At 34.7% G+C, this 27,187-nt stretch overlaps 1 protein-coding gene across 2 annotated transcripts in view; it reads right to left on the reverse strand.

Annotated features, from left to right (window-relative positions):
• Kdm3 (Lysine demethylase 3) overlaps positions 1-27,187 on the reverse strand; it is a 590,511-nt gene that overhangs the window by 282,795 nt on the left and 280,529 nt on the right. For both annotated transcript variants that reach the window (XM_085942105.1, XM_085942104.1), the window contains exon 7: positions 6,978-7,071. In XM_085942105.1, coding sequence (XP_085798231.1) covers positions 6,978-7,071 — 94 coding nt within the window. The remainder of the gene's footprint in view (positions 1-6,977; positions 7,072-27,187) is intronic.

The following is a 27,187-nucleotide window of genomic DNA, read 5'->3' on the forward strand; positions in this document are numbered from 1 at the left end:
GATTGGTCTACTAATTATTAGAAAATGAGATATTTAGCAAAACATTTTTCATTTAATTAAATATATAAATTTCTTAAAAGACCAAATTTCAAGATCGTTGTAAGGCATTATGATATGTTTAACTATCACAACTGTCAAAGCTTGACTTTTTTACGCATTCGTTGATTGGCCGTTGGTAAGTGGCAGAGCATAGACAAATCTTATTGTCCTCACACTTTCGGCTCGTCATTAAGCTCAAATTAGACCGTCTACCACGATCGTCCCCGATCATTAAAAGTCGCATTTGAGTTGTTACCTGAATAATTCCTATTTTTTTGGGTACGATCCACCCGACGACGGTGTCGAAAAATACCGAGACCGTACTAAAATATCCGAATTAACCTTGAGCTTCCGGGAATAGCTGCACGTGGTGTATCTTATCTGGCGTCTGACATATCAACACAAATTTGATGATTACATAATGTAGGCGACTGACTTTATTCATTATTTTAATTGACAATAATATTACAAAACAAAAATAATATCCGATTAAGTACAATCAGCAACTCGACAGCAAAATGTCATTTCCAGTAGTTTCTGTTAGCATTTAAAGATTTTACAGTAACAACATGAGGGAAGACTATTTAGTGTTGCCATCTAAGTGACCAATAGATATTGTTGGGTTTACTTATAGTTGTATGTAATAATTGCTAACGGTAGCTGAATCGTTCGTTGTAACCGATGTTTAAAGTCGACGATTGCTAACGATGATCAATGTAATCTGGTTGGGACTGCGAGTCTGTTGGTGTAATTAGGCCTTCAACATCTATCTATAAAGCGTGGTATTTTTCGTGACTATGGTTAATTATGGAATGAGACAAGAGTCAACATTGGTGTAGGTTAAATAAATAAGGAAGTATGTATACATATGATTTTGACTTGTAAAAAACTGCACAAAAGATATTGATGTTGCATATTATTACATACTACAAAGAACCTCTCGAAAGAGGTAAGGCGAGATGATGAAATAAATTGTAAGGCAGGTAACGGAAAACCGGTTTAGGTCCTCTCAGTGGCCTGGCTATTCAGACGCGAGCCTTCGATAATAAGCTATATATAGGTACAAGATAATATAACAAGGAGATGCCTATATCGTTGGCATTTCCGGATGTCGATTATTTAGCATACATGGTCACTAGAGAAGTACTACATTTTCAGGGGTTAGTGTACAGATAGATGTTGTAGTTATATCAAGTTATTGTTTCAAGCGCGCACACAGAACAATGGTTTGGGAGGGGCGGTCCATTTTGAAAAAAATATCATGATTTATTTTCGATTTTTTAAGGTGGCAGGAGGCAGGTGCCACTGACTTCCGTATTTACCCCATGAACTACTTATAGCAGTGTTGCCAACCGTACTATAATTATAGTATTTGTACTATAATTTTGGTCCGCGTACTATGTACGATATAAAATAGGTATAGTACGCCCAAAATACTATAATTTTGAAAATCGTACTATAATTTTATATAAAAGTACTATAATTCTGCATTTGCCATTTCGCAACGAGTGGTCTTCGAAAATTTGGAAATCTGCGGCCCGCGGCGAAATATTTTTCCCAAAAAAAACAAGCCGACCACGAAAAATCGGGAACCTGCGGCCCGCGACGAAATATTTTTCCTAAAAAAAACAAGCCGACTATGAAAAATCGGGAACATTTTCATTTTCAACAGATGACAACGCGTACTATATTTTATCTCCAAATACTATAATTTTGGAGGCTCTGTACTATAATTCCTCTTTCAAAATATGGCAACACTGACTTATAGCTTCTCGTCGCTTCAACCACGCACCCCTCCAGGCCGTCTAGGCTTAGGTTTAGATATATCATCATAGTTATTATTGAACGGCTTCAAATTATTGGGTAAGTATATATATGCATTAACAGCAAGTATTTTATTAAAAAGGTGGGAACTATTTAATATGAACAGCAAGTAAAAAATGATTATTGGTAAGTATTATAATATAACAATGGAAGTATTTAAATTATGATAGGGAATTATTTAAATAATTTTCGGGAATTATTTAAATAATTAATGGTAAGTATAAATATCAATTTGTCAGTATAAAATCTATTATGGACAGATTTTTTTCTTTTACAAAAATAAATTATTTAGTAGCTTCCTTATTATGTTAAATTTAGTAGGATATTATTGTTCTTTCTATCTGGCTCTCCAGAACAGATTGTACTATTAGAATGGTATTTCTCTATTATTTCATCCCTTACGCCCATTTAGTGTAGCAGCATTTGTGTATCTATAAAATGGCTCAATGATGCAATGCGAGTCTCCTGAGCAAGCTTCTAGTGCCTTTAAGATACTATTTCATTTTAACTATCAGCTGTAACTTAACTTCACTGCACCTTCCGAACCATCAGTTGTAGGTAGCTGTTAGGCATACACTCTTGATCTAAGCGCACTTCAAAGATATATGTAACCTTACCTTATGAGATTCAAACCCTTAATCTCTACTTCATTGCGGAGTTAAATAAATTGTAGTGTCTATTATATACATTTTCAACTTTGCAATAATAACAAGACATACTTCAGACTTGTATAGTGCTTATTACATATTATTTTCAGTATCAGAATTAAATAATACGACAGACTTCAGTTGTTTACAATAAATGTATTTCTTGTGTTCAAAAATTCACAATAATAATCAATGGCAACAAACATATGACAGAATAAGACGTTTCCTTCAATGATATATCAATTACATACAACCTATTACTAAAGACGACCGATGTCGATCAATGTGAATGATTGAAAATGATAATCTAGAGAATACACACCCAGTCAAACGATAACATAAAAATCTTTTCCTTCAATTACGTACAACCTATTACTAAAACGTTTATGAAATTCATAAAAGAAAACATAAAATTTGTGTTGTTTTTACTGTTATATTATTTTATGCAAGTCTACATATAAATAACACAACATTTTAGGATTATCGGAAAACATTCCGATAATCGCAACTTTTGACAGCTCGATTTTTTTATTTGTTCGTTGATCAGTATCAGAGCATAGACAAATCGGACGACTTATTAATTGTCATCGGACTTTTGGCTCGCCAATGGCAATACGTTTCACGGTCTTGTTTACATTACATACTGTAATAAATTAACAATATTAAATTATTATCTGATTCGGCATTTACACTAATAGTAAAAATAATAATATACATATTATATAAATAATTAAGATACTTACTTAATTAGTAATTTTAAAAGACGTTGAAAAAAACCTTTTTTGCAGTGATGAGTAAAAAACATGTAAAATATAAAAAATCCACGAACCCTAACTAATTAATTTAGCATACAATAAATTTTAATTGAGATAAATTTAATATCATACTATAAATTATTGTTGTACCCAAACTGAGATTCATTTTTTTTTATAAAATTAGACAATAATAGGTAATAAAAATGTACTTAGTTAAAAAAAATGATTTCTGTAATATTTGTAGTACCTACCTAGAGAACCTATCAATTATTAATTTAATCTTTGAGGTTATTCGCATTTATTTTGTGAAATGTCCATCTAGCTCTTTTTTCTGCACCTCTGCGACTTCTTATGGTTCAAATAGACTATATGACGATCGGGCACATATATGCTAAGAGCGTTTTAGTGTCTATGATCAAATCTATGCCATTCCGACATTTATACATACATATTGTATGACAGCTATGACATCGTATTTACACTCTGTGACACCCTTTGACACAGGACGCCAACATAAGAAACGGGTTTTTCGGCATTTATATGACCGATTGTCATAGAGTCTATTTGAGCCATTATTTGATCTTCTTTTAATAATAATATAATCATAAATAGTTTGTTCTTACCGATATTCATGAATGCATAGACTAATATACTTTATATGCGATAATGGTAACCCTAAAATGCCGTGCGCCCCATTGAATGTTTTTTACTTTTCATACCATCAAAATAATAATGGATATTGATTTTATCTATTGGCCCATGTCATTTAAATAATGATTATTTATTTTTACTACTGATTTTTGAATATTATTTCTTGCTGTACCAATATTTTACATTCAACATTAAAACTGGCGGGCTTATACCGATACTTTGAAATAAATACTTACCATTCATTTAAAATTCTGACAGTTGTTATTTAAAAACGTTTCAAAATTGTCTATTAATACTTGCTTCAAAAATGCACGCCTTATTGAACTAGAGAGAATTCTATTTGGGAAGAGAATTTTTCCTACATTTATTGAAAACTATTATAATATATTGTTTTACATATATATATTCTTACTTATTATTTTTTACTAACCCTTTGACAGTGAGATATCGTGCCGGTAAACTGCTCGTGCGTTGCTTAGGGGAAAAGATTCTAAGAGGGCAGCGGATAAAGGAATGGATATGACTAATACTACTTTTATAATAAAAATATGTCTAAAATGATCAGGAGTAATGTTAAAATTATCATTAGTAAACTTTTGGTTTATTGCGAAGAAGAAAAAGAGTCGCATCTAAAAGGAGAGCCGATATATTATTTAAAGACGCCTGTAGCACGCGATGATACCATGATAGGTACGTCACTGAGAAGTCTTCTACATGCGACTATAGCGACTTCCTGTTATCACCGATTACTTCTTGTTGGACAATAATTAATAGTAAGGAGCGGCATTTTGAGTTTGCGTATGGTCGATTCCCTGCTATCTTACCTATCTATATCTATTTTGATACCTATCTCTGCTTAGCACAGCCATTTTGTAATATAATTTATCACCCTGACCCATAATGTGTGTCAGCCAAGTAGGTGTTTCAGAAAATGTTTCAAGGGTTTCGCCAACCATAAAAGGTTGAAAGGTATGAAACAGGCGGGCGACTTGGGTGTAAAAACCAATAACTCAATTTCAGTACAAATTAGGACACAGGGATTTATAATAGTGATTGATAGGTAATGTCTTTTGCCACAATTACCCTAATACAGGTACGACCAACGCCTCGATCGGATAGAATGTCTGCCGATCGCATGATTGCTACTTTTATAATTCATACTTTTCATTGCTAAACATAATTATAGTCGAATTATGCGGCTTTACTGCGCTTGACAGTTATGTTATAAGTAAGTTATCTTAGAAAGGCAATTAATATTAATATTATGCTATTTAAGCCCGTTTAGCAGTGCGTAGTTTACTTCATTGTTATAAACTTATAAATCATCCTGATGGAATTTACCGACAATAAAATTATTATATCAATTATCCGTGCGCGCAATCGGACGCGGCGATCAATTTTCATGATTTCAATGGAACAGTAGCACTGTTCTGCTCGACTTCTGATTATGTTGAATAAACATTAAAATAATGACAGACACAATGAATAAACAATTATGCTGAAGACGATATAGAATTGCTATGGTTACACACGACTGAAATTCGTGCCTCGAACTCGTAGATCAATACACAATTTCGAATCAATAAGAAAGCTTTTTTCTAATTTGATTAGGTACACACGAGGAATGGAGAGATTAAAACAATCTATAACAACATCTTCAACTATCATTATAACATTTTTAGAATTAGCGAACATATATTGTTGTGTAGTATTAAAGCGTTTAGGATAAGTATCAGAGATGAGCACATATCAGATTAATAAATAGAATTCTGACAGGCTATTCCCCCAATGCACTACATTTTCACGCAGGGTTTTGAATGCGTGGTGTGCTACGAAAATGAACCACCCAGTATAGACGTACAATTATTAATAGTATGTATTGCAACTTTCAAAAACACTGATATTAAATGAGCTTCAGTGCAGCAGTTGTCAGAACGAAGGCAAGCGCATTCTTTACACGTGTTTAATTTTATCGGTTGTCTGTTTCTCCACACCCGTTAGGTATTTCAGTTCCCATTATTTCTGAGATCCCTGGAGATGAGATAACACGATAAATTACTCCCAATAACACGTGACAAATTTTAATGAAATGATGGCCCTCAAATAAAATAATAATAAAAAACATTGATATATTAAATATTGAACATGTGGAACCGACCCAAATAATATCATGTAATTTGTATTAAATCCGTTAAGGATTTCTTTAAAATGCAAAAAAACGAGCTCGTAAACTCTGCCATTCTTGGTGGTTGGTGGCTTGTGTGTCTCTGATAATTACCTTAGGAATCGAGGGCATCCGTTGTTTGTTCTCCCACGGTGCAGAACTAACCTGCCATTAGTAATGCCAATTGGTAGGGCAGTAACCATGTTTAATGAAATCGCATCGGATATTGATATATTCCACTTACGTGAGGTGAATTTAGGTGGACGTTGTTTTATAAGTTTTTAAGATAGGGTCTATCAAATTTCACTCTGTGTGCTTCCATCTACTTTTATTCTATTATTTTTTTATTTTATTTAATTTCTTATTTTATTACTTATTGTATTATGAACTCACACTTCTCTGTATTTTAATTTTTTTAAATTATTAACACTTATTTTATGCAATGTCGTGAACGCTTTGAATTTATAATTTGTTGTGTTCATTATATGTAAAATAAATAAATTTGATTTGATTTGATTCGATTTGATCAAGTTGGTCTGACACAAAATACAAAGTAGATTTTGAAACACGCTATTCTGGAGTCAGGATCATAGTCATCAGTAGGACACGGCATAATGCTGATAAGAAAAAAGAAAATGGAAATCACATTTTTCACAGTTTTCCTCACCCAACTGTACATTAAAAGCGTACAAAATATGTGCTATACGTCATATTGAAATATTTGTAACGATTGCCACATCTGTATATTAGCTACTGGTACAAAAATACACATAGCAGTACCCCGCATAAGGTATGTACAAATTAATAATGTGATTTACACACTTATACACGATTAAAATAAACCTTGGTATCCCCCATGTTGATGCATGTGGGGCGTATGATATAATATTGATTTACCTTTATCTGGATGGGGTTTTTCAACCTCAGCTATCAGCAGATGTTCGTTGTGTTTCTTGGTGCCCCTTCCGCCGCTTTTACTATTAGCACGAGGCTGAAAAAAAGAGAAAATACATATTAATAAATGTCAAATATATGTCGATGCTTGACGAGTCACAAATAAACTGAATGTAGGTGTACATGGCCACATTGTGGTCTCAATAAGACGGGAGGTAATTGAACCTGAAAAATAAAGTCATAGGTATTTTAAATATAGAACATTCCAATCAAAATGCATTTGAAATGAACGGCAGTAGGATTAGCTGCATTTGAATCGAATCGAACACCTCCTCGTATATTATTCTCGCCCAATACTTTATTTTACCACGTTTTTATTAGCTCGTATTCTTGTTTGTCCAGTACTAATTTTTTCTTGTGTGTCCAGTACATATTGTTGTTTAATTTAATAAAATGCATTTTTTTGTAGTAGATACTTATTCCAGTTTTGATCAATAAATTAGGACCGGTTTCGTCCGCCTCAGAGTTGAAAATGTCCCTCTAAGGCGGACGAAACCGGTCCTAATTTATTGATTAAAAGTGGAATAAGTAGGTACTACAAAAAAATTGCGTTTTATTAAATTAAACAACAATACAATGCAGTTCCACCATGAATTGACAGTTTAAAACAGACAAAATAAAAGAAATCCAGTACATATTTTTTCTTGTTTGTCCAAGATTTGTATTGGACGATTGAAGATTTTTAACTAACTTCCCGAATAGCTAGAGACATTTGAAACTTTTAGAATATATCAGAACACGACGACAATGCATTCTTTTAATATTTTTAGCCATTTTTAAGCAGAATTGTATTAATTTTCAGTTAATTCTGTTTTGTATGGAAAGTTATTATTGTTGGTTGGTAAGGGGACCTAGCAACTAAATCAATAATCTATACGTGCGTTACTATGGAAATCAACATGAAATGTCAAAATGACATTTCAGTATTCTATAATATTTATTCAGTATTTCTATCAAGTACAATAAAAAGTTTTTATTAATACATAGAATTGTCAAGTTTATATGATTCAACAGAAAATTTAAAAACGTGGTATATAAAAAGTCCTTTTTATCTTATAATTATTTCGTTTTTAGAAACACACATGACGTTTTGTCGTCACGGATCACTCGAATTGATCCTACTGGATAAATTGGCGGAGTTCACGAGTAAAGATGCGGAACTAACCTGCCACTAGTGATGCCAATTGGGAGGACAATAATCACGTTTAATAAAATCACTTCGGATATTGATATATTCCACCTACGTGAGGATGAGTATAGGTGGACGTTGTTTTATAAATTCTTAAAATAGGGTCTGCTTAACTCATCCGGTGTACTTCCTTGTACTTATCTAATTAATAGGTATATTTTGTATTTACACTTTTCAACTGTTTAATACTTTGGATGCTGAATGCGCGTAATGACCAGGCGGCCGATCGATGTAATTAACGTGCATTTAAAAGGTGCTAATTAAAAAATCATTATTTAATCAGCAGCGAATGAGTTAATAACTTAATACTGATCTATCTCTTTTTTATGTACCTAATACTGTTTTAATAATATTTCTTTGTTTCTAAATGTCATGTTGTGAACGTCTTGTGTGTTAGTGTTCTCGATATTTCTATACGGAGTCGAGACGTGGACCCTGAAGGCAAGGGAACGGTAGGCAATTGATGCCTTTGAGATGTGGTGTTGGCGCCGAATGCTTCGAATATCTTGGACGGAGCACAGGACGAACCAGTCAATCATCCAGAGACTGAAGATAAAGGAACGGTTCTCGACGATATGTCTGAGAAGAATTCTGCAGTTTTTTTGACATATTGTCAGTCGCGGACCGGGCAACCTGGAGAGACTGGTAGTTTTGGGTAGCCTCCAGGGAAGGCGAGGAAGAGCGTCTGCGCGGTCGAGCGACCAAGTGAAAGAGCTGACTGGGGGCACCATCCATTCTGCCCTGAGAGAAGCGGAAGATCGAGAAGGATGGAAAGTCTTGGTCGCTCAAAGGATGGCGAAATTTAAATGTGGTCACGATCCTCAGCCATGAGTACACGACCAAGAAGAGAGAACGTCTTAAATTAATAATTTGTAATGTTCACTTAATGTAAAAATAAATAAAATTTGATTTGATTTGAAATTTGATTTGAACTTCAACAAATGAGACAAAGTCAACATAGCGGTACATATTATATTATTATTCTACTCGAACAAAATTAATTAACTCAGATATTATTATCTCACGGAGAAAGTTATGAGACGCAGAGATAAATACATTTCGGGGTGATGTTTCATTATTATTACTGGGAATGAGGATACCATTTTATGTAAGGATTCAATAACTTGAATATTATACTGTTATTCGACGCATATTGATAGAAGGGTTATAACATCATTCTAAAGATAACAAAGTTGATTTTCTTAGGTATTTCCTGATAATAATTACAAATTTTTCCGATCTATACTTGAATGACTATAGTATATACCAGGCAAAGATTAAAAGCGACCTTCGATTAACGTTCAATAAACAAAGCAGGCTCATTCATCTATCTATCTCCTCATTTTTTACGTATATTGTAGTATTAAAAAAAGCTTACCCGTGATAAGTGTCATGATGACGAAATTTAAAAAATCTAGTGGAAACCCATGCATAATCAATGTGATATCCCGTTTACACGTGCATGGATTTACTGCTGACAGTACGTATTATTGCGGACATTTAAAACAAATATTGTTTTTTTTATATCCAATAAAATATTTTTTGCTTTGTTTTTTTACTCTACTAAGTTCATTTATTTGTACTTTTAAATTTTTTATTCTCAATGTCATATTGTAAACGTCTTGAATTAATAATTTGTTATATGCTCAATGTGTCTTAACAATAAAATGCACGTGTAAACACGTACTATCGTTAAACTTGCAAGATTGCATGCATGGATAGAAAAAGTTCAGAAGCTTCTGAATTTTCACGCAAGAGTTGGATTTTGTGAGATATCTGCGCCTGCGTAGTAGAACGATAGTGGCGAACCTGCCGAAATAAAACGAACTACACCACGAAAAACATTTTTGACGTTTACCAATTTCACAAATGGTCAAATACGTGTAAATAGTTATCATCGCAATAGTTTAAACTATACACTATTGGTGTCAAGAAATCCATACATGTGCACAGGCGCTATAATGCATAAACTGCGACGTTAATTAAATTTTTCACTTTTATTGTATGCAACAAATCTTGCAGCACAATCGCTCCTGCCAAAGTCTATTACGTGACGTGCAGGGGGGTGGCAGACGGAAGATGAAAGAGCAACATCGACAACAGGGGTCGTGGAAGCCCGGCGGTGTTGGGGAGGTTCCGGAAAAACTACCCCTTCAGAACACAAACAGCGGTCGGTAATAATTCAACGAACTACATAATGAATAAATAGTTTCAATTATTTGTGCCAGACAAAGCGCTCTAGTTCGCGGCAAACACTTTTCAAATAAAGAACCGATACCAACGGAGAGGAATGAAGAAAACAAATGAAAACTGCAGAAGTACGATTACATAGGTTGAAAGCTATTAGCTATGTCCCCCACCGATAGATAGACTTAAATGCCATTAAGCAGGCAGTTTAGCACGAAAATGTGGACACGTCATATAAAAGTATCAATATTTTTCCACGTGTTACTTAGGGGCAAAGCTATCAGTTTTTGATAAGAACCAGCTCATTCCGCGGCCATCTTGGATTTTATAGGGTCATCTAGAAATAAAATTATATTATCAACATTTAGGCTTCTAAAGCATTAGGCATGTGAATATACATTTTCAGGATGATCTATTTATTCACAAAATTACATTTTACTAGTTTATTTAGAAAATATTCAATGTTTTGTTTTAAAAAATACATACATGTAGGTACTACCTACTTGTTTTTCGCTTCACAATCCACCACGTCTCCACACCCGTTATGCGAGCGTATGCCGTGGCGTAACGAACGTTGGGCGCCATTCAAAGTTTAATATTTAATAAATAACACTACAACAGACTCAGAGACCCAATGCCAGTAGTGTATTTAGTAATATAAGTGAAACAATCAAAAACAAGCATGCTTTGAGAAAATCACATAAATATATTATTGTGATCTCACCGGGATCGAACCCGGAGCTCCCGGGTGAAATTCCAGCGCCTTACACACTACACCATGAGAGTCGCAAAGTGCTGCGAGTGTCCCAGGAGCAACTTCCCAAGATCTTGTTTGGCGTGCACTAGAGCGTGCGTGAAATAGTGCACTGCTTTGAGAGAAAGATCCTGAGGCGGATATACGGACCCATGAATGATGGTGGGGAGAGGAGAATTAGGTACTACACGGAACTATACCGCTTATACCAAAATTCAAAACTCTCCGCCTTCATAAAACTCCAGAGGCTAAACTGGGCAGGCCATGTCCAGCGCATGCCTGAGTCCATGAGCGCATGCCTATGCCCGGATACCGAAGAAGATCCTCGAAGGAAACCCGGAGGGGGAAAAGCCGGTGGGAAAGCCACGCACACGATGGGGTGATAACATTACAAAAGATGCCAACCAGCTGGTAAAAATCAGGAACTGGAAAAGACGTGCGGAGGACCGTTCTGGCTGGAGGACGGCGGCGGAGTAGGCCAGGGCTCGACTTGAGCTGTAGCGCCATCGAAGAAGAAGAGCGTGCGTGATTCCTGCTTTGATATAGTAAATTACGGTCAATTCTCTATGGCAACAGACTTTCTCACTCGTGTTTTGTTAAAAAAAACAAATACATAATATCAATACAAACATACATATCACAGAGAAAATTATTATTTATATATGTAATAAATACATATATAGGTAGGTATTAAATACACACTAATACAATGTCATGTTATTGTATCCCATTATGAAAAATGCGTTATATTAAAGGTGCCATTGCTTAAACCGTGTTCAAACATTTGCCATTAAGATCAGTTGCCACATAGGTACGCATACAATGCATTTATAATAGAATTAAATTATTTATTTACGAAGTTGAACAATGAACCTAGATTGCATTCAGGGTAATTATTGCAAATTCACAGTTCTGCTAAAACATGCACATTAATATTGATATTTTATATTATGTGATCGTATGGCTTGGTGAAAAACGAAAACGTGTAATATGTGAAAATATCAATATAAATAACTATAGCTTCACTTATATTTCTTCCAATACTCGCAAAGACTGGTCGTTGTATGGGGTGTATTTGATGGCGCGCAAAAGGGAGCAAAAGTGTTCTACTGCGAAATAATTAATTCCCCCTCCCGACAGAGGTTTAAAATTTAGATCATCGGGAAAAAATAGCGAGAAACTGGCAACATGGAATATTGCGTAAGCGTTTATTTACATGTATCCATGATTAAATAGACAACGCGGTTCTGATAATATCGAATAATAAATTGATATCAATTCGACTGAACGAGAAATGAATTATTACTAACGAATGAGTTATATCATTGATAATTAATAAATAATAAAACTATTTATGTTATAAGTATTTATGTTACCGTTGTGTGTGCTATCTTCTCTTTCATTTCACGACATTTCGGGTTCGTTATGCGTAGTCAATTATTAGAAAGTAACATTTCATTATGCACCGAATGTTTCGTTAAGCGGTTGCAGTCAAGCATGGAATTGCATGGAAACTTATAACACTGCAAAGTACGAGACAGTGGGACGGACGGGAAAGTGGGTCGTACAGTTTATGTCGCTAGAGGGTTGATGAGCGAAAAAGCAACCCTGATATTTTATGTAATTGGTTCGAATTTGCCAATCAATTCTTCGTGTATGGTCGATTTCCAGATATAAATGAAAACAAAATTTGCCGTCGATTTACTATCCGTGACAACGAAAGGAATTTTCATTACTTTGATACTTAAATTCATGGACAATGCGGGAACGTTTGCCAAGCAATGTCTCGTAAACCCCACGTCGCAAATTTTATACCCCGCCACTTGTAGACTTTCTAATTTATAACATCCAACGAATTAGCATAATATATATATGCACCAGAACTACACGATTGATCTACACTAGGGAATCCAATCCCGAGCCAAAATTCTGATCCCGGGATTTCGGGATTACAATTTGACAATGTCGGGATCCCGGGACTGGTCCCGGGATTGGGATTTTTTTCCATTGTTAATTTAAAAATTTTATATTTACAAATAACATTGATAAAATCGGTCAAAAATAAATTTAGTATAACTTATGTCTCATACTATTTAAGACATTTATTGTGTTAATATTGTATACGTTCAATCTTGGAAATACATAAGTTTAATGGAGTAAATAATATTGTAATATCAATAATAATGTGAATTTAATATGAGATTTCTGTTTGTGATAGTAAAGACTTAATGGATGGGTTAGCGAGATTTAAAATAGTAAAGCAAATCATGGTGTACTTATGGCCTTTCCGCTTCATAAATCTAATTAGTCAGCCAAATATGAAACAGCCGTAAAACGTATGAGATCATGGTGGAATTACTTTGTTAATAGTGCTAAGCATTGTTTTTTTCCAATCTTTCTCATTTTTATTAATTTATGTGAAAAAATAAAATGAATCGGCAACTTACACATGGGTATAGATCAAACTTCATTCAAACTCAGTTTATTTCTAAGGTAGTTATTTGTTATTAAAAGTATTTTTTCTGTTATATTTTCGTTTTTATTTTATTTTTCATAAAAATTGATAAAAAAATCAATCCCGAAAGATTCGGGATTATGTTTATCAATCCCGGGATTCATAGGTATCGAAAATAGCTCGGGATCCAGGGATTGGAATCCCTAATCTACACGTAACATGAATTAATGGACGTGGTTGCGCCAAAAATGGTGGCCGTCATCCTTATTTCCCACCTGCTCATATCCCCTTATTTATTATTGTCACAAGACCAAGTGACCGACAGTTACGGGTCAAGAATCGACCGTAATTGCGAAGAACATTCAGTCATCTCAAGAGAACGAACGGGTGCATATTGCCGCAACGCATTATACAGAGGCTAAAGCTATCAAGCCATATCTGATACGATACGAACGAGACCGTACTACAGTGATTCATACAAAACATATCTGTTCGACCTTCGTTGCCCTAAGTCTGTTACGGTTTGAATGAACGTCGCGTCTATATTATCCATCCTGAGCTTATCATCATCATTCATCAACCTCATAATATATCATCCATCCGTGTATCGTCAGTGCGTGAGAACGTGAACACCGAACCGGCTCCAGTGCGCGCCAGCCCTCTCAACATAAAAGTCAGTGTCTGGCATCCTGTGTAAGCCCCCTCCCACTAGATCTGTAATCCACCAACCACCATTATCACCTTCAAATTACAGTCTACTGCTAAAAGCGCTACAGTAGGTGTAGCGTGAAAAAGGAGCTTGAGAAATATTGCGACTTTATGTTTGCCCTAATTATGTTACAGAATTGGATTAGAATGTGACATGTCAGTAACATAGTAAAAACGTATATGAATATTTTAAAATGAAATCCATTATTTAATATCACGTACCCAAACTGGAAACATATCCGTCGGAAAAGACAAAGAAAAGCGCCATTTAAATTTATAACTATCTTACACTGCGAAAATTCGGTAGTAACATCTGGCACGATTTTCCCCAATATCCTATTTCGCCTCTATCTGCGAATTCCATGGCAGTGAAAAGTCAGCGGAAAAATCCCCGCCTAATGGCAGTTTCGGCTTACCGGATCGAGGGGAAACCTGGAAAACTGGTCCGAGGCAGACATTGCGAAATTCATCGATACTTTGACTCGCACGGGATGCATCGTAAAGCTTAAAGGCTTACACGGTGAATGATACTTTGAATTTAGTCTGTGAAATCTCTATACCTTTTTTTATCTCTTATATCCGTCCCATTTCCTGTCATTATGGAGAATCGATAAACGTTACGAGTTTCTGTTTTACCGGTAGATTCAATAAGGAGGCATTTTTTTAAAAGCACAAAATGCTTCGATGGGATTTTTAATCGGACGCATTATTTTGTTTGGAATAATCATTTGAACCAAACTCAAACAACTAGGTAGTTTAATTTTAAGCAGAGTTCAAAATATGGCACATATTGCAAAAATATGTATAGAGTTGCCCGGTTACATCGAGACTAGCGCAAATGGCCGCTTCAACAGTCAGTCGGCCGAACTGTCATAAATATAACGGCAATTTCGATCGCGCCTATCTCAAATTTATTTTCAAAATGTAACTAACCGATTTTACTGCAAGGAGTTGATTCCCTCGCCTGTTTTTTTTGTGAATGTATTTTATAATTATATAAAACAAATGTATTTGTCACAGAGCAGATTAATAAATAGAATTCAGATAGGCTATACCCTAATACACACAAAATTTTGACGCAATGGTTTTGAATGTGTGTGTGTCATACGAAAATGAAACAAACAATAAAGACGTGCAATAGTGTGTGTTGCAACCTTCAAATTCACCAATATTGAATAAGCGTCAGTGCATAAACCGAGAGCAGTTGTCACAACGAAGGACAAGTTTAGAATGTTGTATTCTTGACACTTGTATAAGTTTATCCCATATTCTTCCACACTCGAGATCCCATTCAAAAATGAATTACGTTACCTAGCTTGTTCAGTGTCAAATGACACGTGTTATATGGGAGCAGCAAATTTTTGGTTTTTGCGCGTAAGGCCCGTTTCAGACGGGGCACCGGTGTCGCGCTCGATATAATATAGGAGGCCTTTGTATTATGTTTATGAACGCCCCAGAGCTAATGAGTCAACGCATAATTTCGCGTTATAAATTAGAACATAAAACTGGCTGCGATAATAAAAATAAGCGTATCGGCGGCTTGAGAATGTAGCGGCCGACGGAAAAGTGTACCAGGCACGCGTTGACTCATTAGCTCTGGGGCGTTCATAAACATAATACAAAGGCCCCTTTATTCGAATACAAAGGCCTCCTATATTATATTGAGCGCGACACCGGTGTCCCGTCTGAAACGTGCCTAAAACGCGGTGAGACACGCCCCATCTGGACAAGGCCTTGAGTCTGCTACACGCGTTCAGTGATACCATCACAAGCGTGCATCCGCAATTATACAATACAGCAATTTTAACATTTCCATGTTGCTTGTACGATCACAATACTTGTACAATATTGTCAATTATCATACACACGCTACTTGCGCAAAAATATATTAAGTAATATTGTATGTAGTTACGTTTAGCTGTCTTAATTCTGTCATAATCATAATTTAGAAATAAATAATATATAATGTATCAGATGTTAAGAATCATTGTTTATTTCATTTATTTTGATAATGATGAGTGTATGAGACCGCGATATTACTGTAGGTATATCTACATACCAAATGAAAAACAAAACAGATTAGTGAAATCGATCATAAGAGCAAAACAGTAGAGTAAAATAGAAACTGTTTTTTGTTAGCAGCGCACGAAAGGTCATACGGTAACGAAAGGTGATCCGCGACGCGACCCACATACCGTCGTGATGCTGCGAAGATAAAACCAATCTTGGAGGCACTTAACATAAATAAACTAAAAAAATACAAACAGCACGATAATAACTTGACCCCTGATTGACTTTATATAACAAGTAATTTAATTGAAATTCCATAAATAAACTTATAATCATAGTGTGAAAATAAAATATAATTTAACATAATTAGATACAGCGAAGAGATGTTGATTATTTTTTGATTATATTATAATATTTTGTCATTTATTAAACGATTGTTCACTCAAGTATATTTTTTTTACGAGGCGCGTTTTGCTCACGTGGTGACTGGTGATAAAATCCTGGTGACTTAATCCAAATTGATTTCCAATCCTCACGGTTTTCCAGCAAGGTTGGTGAAGGAATAGGTGAATTTTTTTTGTGGAACGATAGGGAGTAAATATTGAGTAAATTCAGAACATTATGCGTTATGTGTAAGCTCGATTGAAGGCAGCTTTTCACGATGTCCTATTTTACTCTATGTTGGACGTCGATGAAGAGTCGTTGCGGCTTGGTCGTTGAAAGGAGAGTTTATTGGTTGATACAAGAGTACACTGTATACAATAATAAGGATGATGATGTGAGATTATAATCGCGAGGTAATTATGTACTGATAAGATCGATATGATCAAGAGACTGATTATGTTAATGAACTGAGAGACTTGATTCTAGTGGAGTGACATTGACTATGTCGAGTGACAATAGCAGTGCGTCTTGTGACGGACTCGATGATTTGAGTGAGGATTCCTGTATTGTCCTTACAATTTATACAAATGCAGTACATATATTACAAGAGAGATTAATTATAAGAATGCACTGAGAGACTTGATTCGAGTGGATTAACGGACGTATTATGTCGAGTGAAGAACTCGTGACAATAGCAGTACCTACGTCTAGTGACGGACTCGATGAGTTGAGCGTCAGTTTATAGATTGTTCTTCTTATTTATATTAATGCAGTACATCTATTACCATAGATATTGTCGTAATTCTCAATCAAAACAAATACTACTGGTCTAGTTATGATTGAGTTAATACTTTGGACGCTGAAGACGCAGGACCAGGCGGCCGATCGATGTAATTAACGTGCATTTTAAAGGTGCTAATTAAAATCTCATTATATAATCAGCAGCGAATGAGTTAACGATGACTATTATTATTGTCAATGTTTTATTTTAATAACAAAACCTATTATACTTATTTTAATAACACGTTTTTGACTTAACATTACCTACATACTAACGATGAATACTCAAAAGTCATAAGTATAAGAGTAGATACAATAATAATTGAACTAATAATATGTGATGGAAGCACTGTGTCAAAAATAAATAAATTATATTGAATATGCGGTTTTTTGGTGTTGCCATGAAAAGATTTTTTAATTTTACTTCATAGCATTTATACTCTCAAAAGACCCGAAAGACCTCCAAGGTAGAATGCAAGAACTCGCGGATGTCAGTCAAACGGTCGGCCTAAAGATAAACGTCTTAAAGACAAAAGTGATGAGGAACTGTTTTTCAGACCCTGCGATTATCTGTGCACCCAACTCGAGCAAGTCAGCAGCTACGTCTATCTCGGACAGCAGGTGCCCATAGACGGAAGCATGCTCGACGAAATTACTCGAAGTACAAAGCTGGGATGGAGTGCTTTCGGACTTCTGAATGGTATCTTCAAGAGTGACCTACCATTACGTCTTAAGCGTAGGGTATTCAACCAATGTGTGCTACCCGTGCTCATGTATGGCTGCTAAGGCTAAGAGTCGCACAGCGAGGCATGGAGAGGTGTATGTTGGGCATCACGCTAAAGGACCGTAAGAGAAACGAATGGGTTAGGAAGCAGACAGGAGTACGCGATGTAATAGACGTTGCCAAACAGCTGAAATGGAGATGGGCGGGGCACATTGCTCACCGAAAGGACGGCCGCTGGACAAATGCCGTCATCCAGTGGTACCCAAGAGGCACGAAACGGCCACAGGGTCGCCCTTAAAGCCGCTGGATTGACGAACTGGTAAAGTTCGGCGGAAATACGTGGCAGCGAACGACACAGGACCGAGAGAGTTGGAAGAAGCTTGGGGAGGCCTTCATCCAGAGGTTGATTGACCCCGGCTGATGATGATGACTTCATAGCATTAATAATTGTTTTACTTCTTATAGTGTCTTGCATTACATTTTAGCAAGCTATTGTAGTATCCTTTGTGTCATGTTTTTTGTAATAGTATAACAAGGGGATGTCCCATTCAAATTTCTCTTTGCGTCTTTTGCAAATTACGACTCACTTTTGCATACAAATGAGGGGGAATGTTTCGCCCTATTAAGTTGAAATACCTCTTGTGTAATTTTGTACCTAGATTACATTTCGTTTAATAACGCCGCGCAGTCTTCAATGTGATAATTAATTAATATTAGTTTCATTCGATGAAAAGTTACAATGAATACAATAACCATATTAGCATCCGGCCTTATTAGCAACGTATTTAATAATAGACTATTTTTAATATTCTACAGATTCTACTTTCTTTTATTGACATGTGGTTTGACTACATTATGAAAATAAGCTGAATATAGATTCATATGTTGTAGTCAACATCACGCTCGTACTGTGAGATATATTTGTATAATTGCAATGGTTACAATGAGAGATTAACAAAAAAATGCACGGGTGTTATAAACTTAACATAAGTTTATTTACAAAGAGAATCATCATAGTGCATATTATTAGAGTTTTCCAAACGCCGGTTCGCGTATAAGTTGTCAAATATTCCAAAAAAATCTTAATCCAAAAAAGTAATCCTTTCATGGAAGACGTCAATCAATAAGCAACTAATGTTTAGGAAACCTAATCTACTACTAAGTACTTATTTCACGTAGTTTAATAATAATTAGGACCTGTTTGATCCGCTTCAATATGACGTCGTCAATGGATAATAAAATATAAAATAATACAGATATTTATACAAATACATTTTAAATTAAATTTTATCGATTAAAATGTGGCCAGGCGAATGTTGGCATCCTTTGATGCGTGTTGAAACACCGACACTGTGTCGATAGACGGCAAACATTTGCTGGCCAACGTGTATGTTGTCCTCTTCACAGTGGTGAGCACTGTCCGACCACAAAAATTTGCGTGATTTGGGCCAATGTGAAGAGCAAGACTTGGGCATTTTTTCAGAAAACATTTTTAGTCTTATTACCCAAACATAACTATATAGGTAGGTATATATCCTTTTGTATTTATATTTGTTTTCCTGTAAGAATTGACACTGTTGAAAAAAATCAGATATCTACTCGTCAGTCATCAGATATCAGTGTAGAAAAAGTGCAAAATTATAAAACGTATACTTTACTAACTACACTACCATCATTGGGCCTCATGGCTTCAGTTAACATCAACACGCCTTTCCACAAAGAATTGACAGTTACCACAATTAAAGAAAAATAATGTATTATATCTAGTAATTCAGAAATTGTTATTAAATGTTGTTAGCAGACAAGTAACTATTAATCATTCGTTCAATATACAGAGTTATTTGATTTTACCAAATTTAATATTATCTAGGTTTTAGTGAGTATTTTGATCGTTATGTCTCCAAGGTTAACTAAATATGTAATATTCATGTAGATTCAGAGCTGATTATCAAGTTATGTTAAATTATTATTGTTCGATATTCAGTTTGAAGCTGATAATAATAATCTATTTAAAATAGGTTTAAGCTGTAAATATTATTAACTTATAACTTATGTGTTACAAAATATATTTGTCTTCTAACAAGAAAAATGCAGATATAAAACAACGATATTATAATATTATATTACATTAAAAATGTAGCCTAGCATGAATTCTATATTGTCATAGGATATATTTCAACGTTGCACGAGATTCGCAAAAATAGGGGTAAGTCCTGCGTAGTCATCCCCAGCTGTGGGGGAGGCGCGAGTTTCCCTTCGGACGCTTCCATCTTGGCTAAGCATGATTGATGAACGGATGAACAGCAACGCCGAAGAATGTGCCCCGATAGCATCTGACTGTGGAGGATCATCGAATAAAGGGACCCATTAGACGGGGAAGTGCAGCATTGTTGAGGAAATTTTAACCCGCGCAGATCAATCACGGAGGGTTTGTTTCAGGTTAAATTATTTTTGTGGTGCTGATGGATATTTTAAAGATCTCTCCGGATCTGATTTTTCATCGGGGTGATTATGAAAAACCATTGACTCATTGATTACGGGAGATAGATGGATTCTAAGTAAGAGAGGGTTCAAAGAAAATTAGAATAATATTTGTGTAAGACAGTCTGGTACGGAGAGGTCAGAGTCGTCAGAGGTGCATTCTGCATAATATAACTTGTAAGGACATTACACGAATAATTGCATAAGGGAATAAGGATGGTGTATGCGATGTAATAAACTGATAGGCATGACACCATAACTCGAAGCAGCTTTTCTTATTCCGAGCTGGGGATTTGTAGAACGATGTAAAATCGTATTTTTAATACGTCGTAACTTTTGTTGATTTGAAATGTACCCAGCAGCTTCTAATTAAAATCCCGACTTGTCGGTGCTCTCTAATAAATAGTGAAACCGTAAAGTCTGAAGATTATAATACGTAGATAGAAGTGTTTACAAAGAAGGCTTTGTCCATTGTCAGGGGTAGTTCGAAAATATGACGATCGTAAAAAGGTAACGTGCGTGTTTGAACATGTACCGTTTTTAAAAAAAAATATTTTTTTCTCGGTTAGGTACATGTTCAAACACGCGCGTTAACATGATCTTACTCCCTACTTCATTAATCGTTTGTCAATTTATGGCTACGGCCGTATGTTGTAGCTTAACCACTGGGAAACGCCAATGGAAATGGCGTATTTCAAAAAAAATACTAGCTTATTCTTGATCAATAATTATTATAAAGCAATCATTATTCGTAGGATGTTTATCACATTTGAATGGTCAAAGACATAGCTTATCATCAGTATCTTTAGAATTATCTTCAAATGTGTTAATCGTGCCCATTTTTTAAAATAATAAAATGCGTAATTCTTGCCAAATTTGGGATCACGAAGATAATAAAATATAATTTTTTATCGTTAATATGTCACTATATAATGTTAACATTAATTTTACTAATGGTTTTGTAAATGCGTTTAAAAATTAATAAATCTAAAAAATCTTAACACCACTGCACATGGATGTACTGAAATATGACTATATTCTAAAACATTAGAGCGCAAGGTTTGAAAGAATACTATTTTATGTAATAAAAATACTTTATGCAGTCATCAAATGTTTAAAATAAATATGAAGGATAAAAAGGCTTCAAAATTATATAGATTATCTACAACGTTTAAGGAATGTCCAGGGTTATGCTCTGAAAATACCATAAAAGCTCCATTTTGAACTACGCTGAGCATGTGGGCCCTTAACGAATGTGAAAATAAATAATTGTGAACATCGATTATTTTCATATTTGGAATACTTTTGCCTTGTTACGTTGTAGTTAGTAATGAATCACTTTATGTATGCCACCGGGACTATACGGTGAAATAAAAATGGTTAACAAACAATACATATTTTATAAATTCGATGATAAAAAAATGAGATTAGTGTCACAATAAATACATTAAAACGTTATAGAAGAAGATACGAGTGACGTAATATTAATTAATTAGCTACCCGCTTAGTGGAAAACAAAGAAATCGTTGGGGCATGATTAAATTCCCCTATCAAAAAACACAATACCGACAAATTAAATTTCTCGGAGGTCAGTCGGAAATTCCACAAAGGCGGGACGGGAACAATGAATGAGAAAGAAAGGGTTGCTAAGAAGGAGAATAGAAAGAAATAAAAATATATTTCTTGTCTGCGTATAAGACAGACAGGCAAATGCTTATACGGTGAATAAATAGTGGAGGGGTAGGGTTGGTCGTTCTTTATATCAGCAGAATTTTATTGGGGACGAGGGAGCTACCCCAAGATCCCCTAAAAGATTTGTGTTATTTGAATAAGAAACGGACTGATTCATTATCTTAAGGCTATCGGAGCATAAATTATTAAATATAGTAGAAGTAGAACTTTGAGTTTATATTTAGAAAAACACGTCCGCTGAATAAAAAATTGGTACATTTAAAATAGTAACATATTATAAATTAGTATTTTACCGATTTCTAAGACAGTTATCAGGGAACATTGGCAAGCACGGTAGAGTTCGCAATAATCGCAATTACACCCCGTATATGGCGGAAGAAGTACGTAGCCAAATATAGATTTCTTCTAACTTTTATCAATCAATCAAATTTTTATCAATCAAATTTATTTATTTTACATAATGAACATAACAAATTATAAATTCAAAGCGTTCACGACATGACATAAAATAAGTGTTAATAATTAAAAAAAAAAAAAATACCGAGAAGTGTGAGTTAATAATACAATAAGTAATAAAATAAAAAATAAAATAACAAAGTAAAAGTAGATGGAAGCACACAGAGTGAACTTTGATAGACCCTACCTTAAAAACTTAGAAAACAACGTCCACCTAAATTCACCCTCATGTAAGTGGAATATATCAATATCTGAAGCGATTTCATTAAACATGGTTATTGCCCTTCCAATAGGCATTACTAATGGCAGGTTAGTTCTGCACCGTGGGAGAACAAACAACGGATGCCCTCGATTCCTAAGGTAATTATCAGAGACACACAAGCCAACACCACCAAGAATGGCAGAGTTCACATTTACGCCGCGCATAAGTTTGAAAAAATATGTAGCTAAATAAAGATCCCTTCTAAATTTTAAGTAACAGTATGTAAGCATCCCTAAAATCAGTCGGATAGAGCCACGGATAATATCCATACAGCCGAAAGTAAAGGAGTCTCAAAAATTTCTTTTGGACTCTCTCCACCATAAGGCCGTACTTCAACTGATGCGGGGCCCAAACGATAGACCCACTCTCAAGTCTGCTTCTAACTAATGAGTTATAGAGAATTTTTAGTACCGTAACATCCGAAAAGACCCGGGAAGTACGTAAGACAAAGCCCAACATCTTTAGCGCCTTTTTACAAATAAATGGTATCTATCTATATGGTATAATATGGTATTTATATGATAAAGGAACGGCTCTCGACGATATGTCTGAGAAGAATTTTGCAGTTTTTTGGACATATTGTCAGGCGCGTACCGAACAACCTGGAGAGACTGGTAGTTTTGGGTAGCCTCCAGGGAAGGCGAAGCAGAGGAAGAGCGTCTGCGCGATGGAGCGACCAAGTGAAAGAGCTGACTGGGGGCACCATCCATTCTGCCCTGAGAGAAGCGGAAGATCGAGAAGGATGGAAAGTCTTGGTCGCTCAAAGGATGGCGAAATTTAAATGTGGTCACGATCCTCAGCCATGAGTGCACGACCAAGAAGAGAGGTCTATATGACCACTAAACGTCAGTTTACTGTCAAACGTAATTCCAAAATCTCTTACAGACGATATTCGCGAGAGAACTCTGCCATGCATCGAATATTGGAAAAACAATACTCGTGAGGCTTTAGTAAACGATAAAACATTGCATTTATCAATACTGAAGTCCAGTTTGTTACGCCTGACTTTACTCAGTATGAACATCGCGAGCGTTCGCAGGTTTTTCTGGATGCTATCACAACGTATGAGTTGTATTGCATGACTTCGTTTTCCTCCTGCAGGTATATTCTTAACGGATATCACTTCAGTACGTTTCCGTTATTTTCATTGGTGAAAATTAACACGGATGGCATTCCATAAATAAAACAGTTATCGGCGGCTATCTCCAATTCATAAAACGGCGAAAAATTAGGTTGATAGACATGTCGATCAAATTCGGATATGTTCGTACTGCCGAACCCAAGCGGATATCACCGAACACAAGCGCATAAAACCGAACCAGTGCTATCTAGTCGGTAATGAACACAAGAATTTTGTATTGACACATCTGACATATCAACATAATTTATAATTTTATTAGTCATGTCATTGCGATTGCAGTATAAGTCGGATCTAGCATCTAAATTCTCAATATGTAAAATTGACGTACTCTATCATCTTTTTGACAGCTCAGACGGTTAACTTTTTTACACCATTAACCATCAGAATACGTAAAGTGATAAATCTGATATATCACATTTAGTTCTTTTTTAGTGTTAAGTAGTGTGTTAGAACAGGCCTTGCTGATAGACTAAACGTAAGCCACTTCCCCGATATTTGCTATACGTGCCATTGACAATGATCATTTCATAATTTTCAAACGCCAAAAACAATCGTCTAATATTTTAAAAGACACCACGTTTTTCTCAACCTTATTACCGAAATGCATAACAAAAGCCTGTATAAACGAAAACGAAGAAGAACGACAACGAGAAATAATATAAGGAAAATGAATAATAGACAAACACTATAAAAAGATGGAAGAAAGAAAATCGTGCACGAGTTTTCGTTTAAAGAAAAACAATCGTCGGACAAAGAAAGGTCTGACCGGAAAATGAACGATCTGGAAAATTTCTAGGTTGACATTATTGTATCGAATTTATGGGATACGTTCATAAAGGCCCGGACTTATTGGATATCGAAAAAGGTATTCCGTAATGATTTGATGGGTGTTATTTTTATCATAACAGGATGTATGTATCTAGGTCGTGAATTATTATTACAGAGAATAACCCTTTTTAGATAACCGGAATAGATAGAAAATGGGGTGTAAGCACTTTGTCATGAATCAAATTACATGTTTGTGGGTTGACTTGAGTACGGAAAGGGATAACAGTTTCATTAGGCTAAAATAATTAGGCTTCTAGATGATTTTTAGCAATTTTATTTGTTAAATTGTTAGAATGATTAAGATATATTCTCCAAATTCATAATCCATGGTGTAATAGCATATTCATTTGTACGTTGTTTGATAAGATATGCTATATACACATTGATATCCAAATATAATTCGATACCACAGTTCAATAGGGGAACAACTCATAATTTAAAGGTTTTGAGTTAAGAATGCCATTCGATGTAGAAAAGTCTTCTCTTTATAATTGAGCAAAAAAAAAAATAGTCAGAAATGTCATCAATGTGTCATAAAATCGAATAACCCTTTCTGAGATTAATTAGTAATTCCGTTATATAATCAAATTTATTGGTTAATTCCTTATTAAAATGTATAATTTCATTGTGCATTGATGAATTCTACTAAATTAAATATAAAAAAACATACACTTTCAACGAAATCAAGGCTTTAAAATTAAAATGAGAATCACTGCAAAAAATTAAAAAGTCATTATAAGTTTTTATTGGTTGTTCCCCTATTGGTATCGATATACATACTTACTTATTATCACAATTCAGACATTATTGTTAATTTAACATTCTGAGAAGTATCATTTAACTAAAAGTCAACTATTCACAGAATTCAAAGAATACATCGGTACAACCGCGTCATGAACTTTCCATCATATATATTTCAACAGTTTAATTTATTATTTATTCACAAACAGAAAACGCTTTATTATAATAAATAATAAAATAATGCCTAAATTTTCGAAAGTGAATTCAGAATCCAAAGCCACTCAAAAGCCACACAAAAATTTAAATACCTATGAATCCTAAGCTTAATCCTAATTATTATCTAGTAGGTATTAATAAGCATGCATAATGAATGGCTTGTAATGCGTTTGATAAAGATTTGCTTTATCGTGTCATCGTTCTTCAAAATGCAATGCATCTTTATCGCCCATTGTTTCAAACTTCCCTCTAACGGATATTGTCGTCTGAGATTCTGAGAATGCAATACTATTCCGTAATATTAATGTTTATTTTATATATAATCAAAATAGCTTTTCAATTCAGTCTTAACTCAACCTTAAAGAAGGAAGCATCGACTGCATTCAATTACTGTATCAAATCAGACAGTTGTCAAGTTATTGTCTAAAACATAATCTTTTATTATATATATTGCCTTCTAATAAATCCAGTATAAATATAAAAGGTGTTTATATGAAAATGATCCCGCTGTTCCATAACAACATGTTACTATGAATTGCGTGCGTGCCAAATTGTAATAATGCCCAAATGAGTTTTTTCCTCACTATTTAAAAAATCAGTAGTTACCTATTTTATAGCAAATTGAATGTATGAATGGTTCGCGAATTTTATTTTGATTAAATTCCCATATTTGCAATAGTAACACGTAAGTACTTATTGTATGATAGTTAATGTGGGCCAATACAATATGAATCGAATATTAATAGCTTCATGGGTTAAATGGGCGATTTGAATAACACATTATTATTTAATGAAAAAAATGTATATATTATTAAGTAACGAACTGGCAATAATAACAATATTACGTGATGTTAGAAAAATTAAGTAATACCTAATACCCATTTTTTTTTACTGACTTTGAATAAGGCAGCGAATTGCGACGGTCGCGGTGGCTGATTTTCTATGCAAAAAGACGGCCATTAGGAAAAAAACGATTTGAATTAAAAATAAATATAATAAGTCATAAACAAGCGGAGTTTTAGCGAGGTTTAGGCTGTTGGAATCGATTATGAAATCGGCGAGCCGTTGTGAAAGTGTAATCGTGGATCGGAGCAATAAAGAAAATGTGAATAGATCGGAAATCTCACGATTTTTACGATATTATC

This window comes from Rhyacophila brunnea, unplaced genomic scaffold (genome assembly GCF_057557595.1).
Source record: "Rhyacophila brunnea isolate RB1 unplaced genomic scaffold, BYU_Rbru_1.0 scaffold_14, whole genome shotgun sequence".
NCBI classification, from domain to species: Eukaryota; Metazoa; Arthropoda; class Insecta; order Trichoptera; family Rhyacophilidae; genus Rhyacophila; species Rhyacophila brunnea.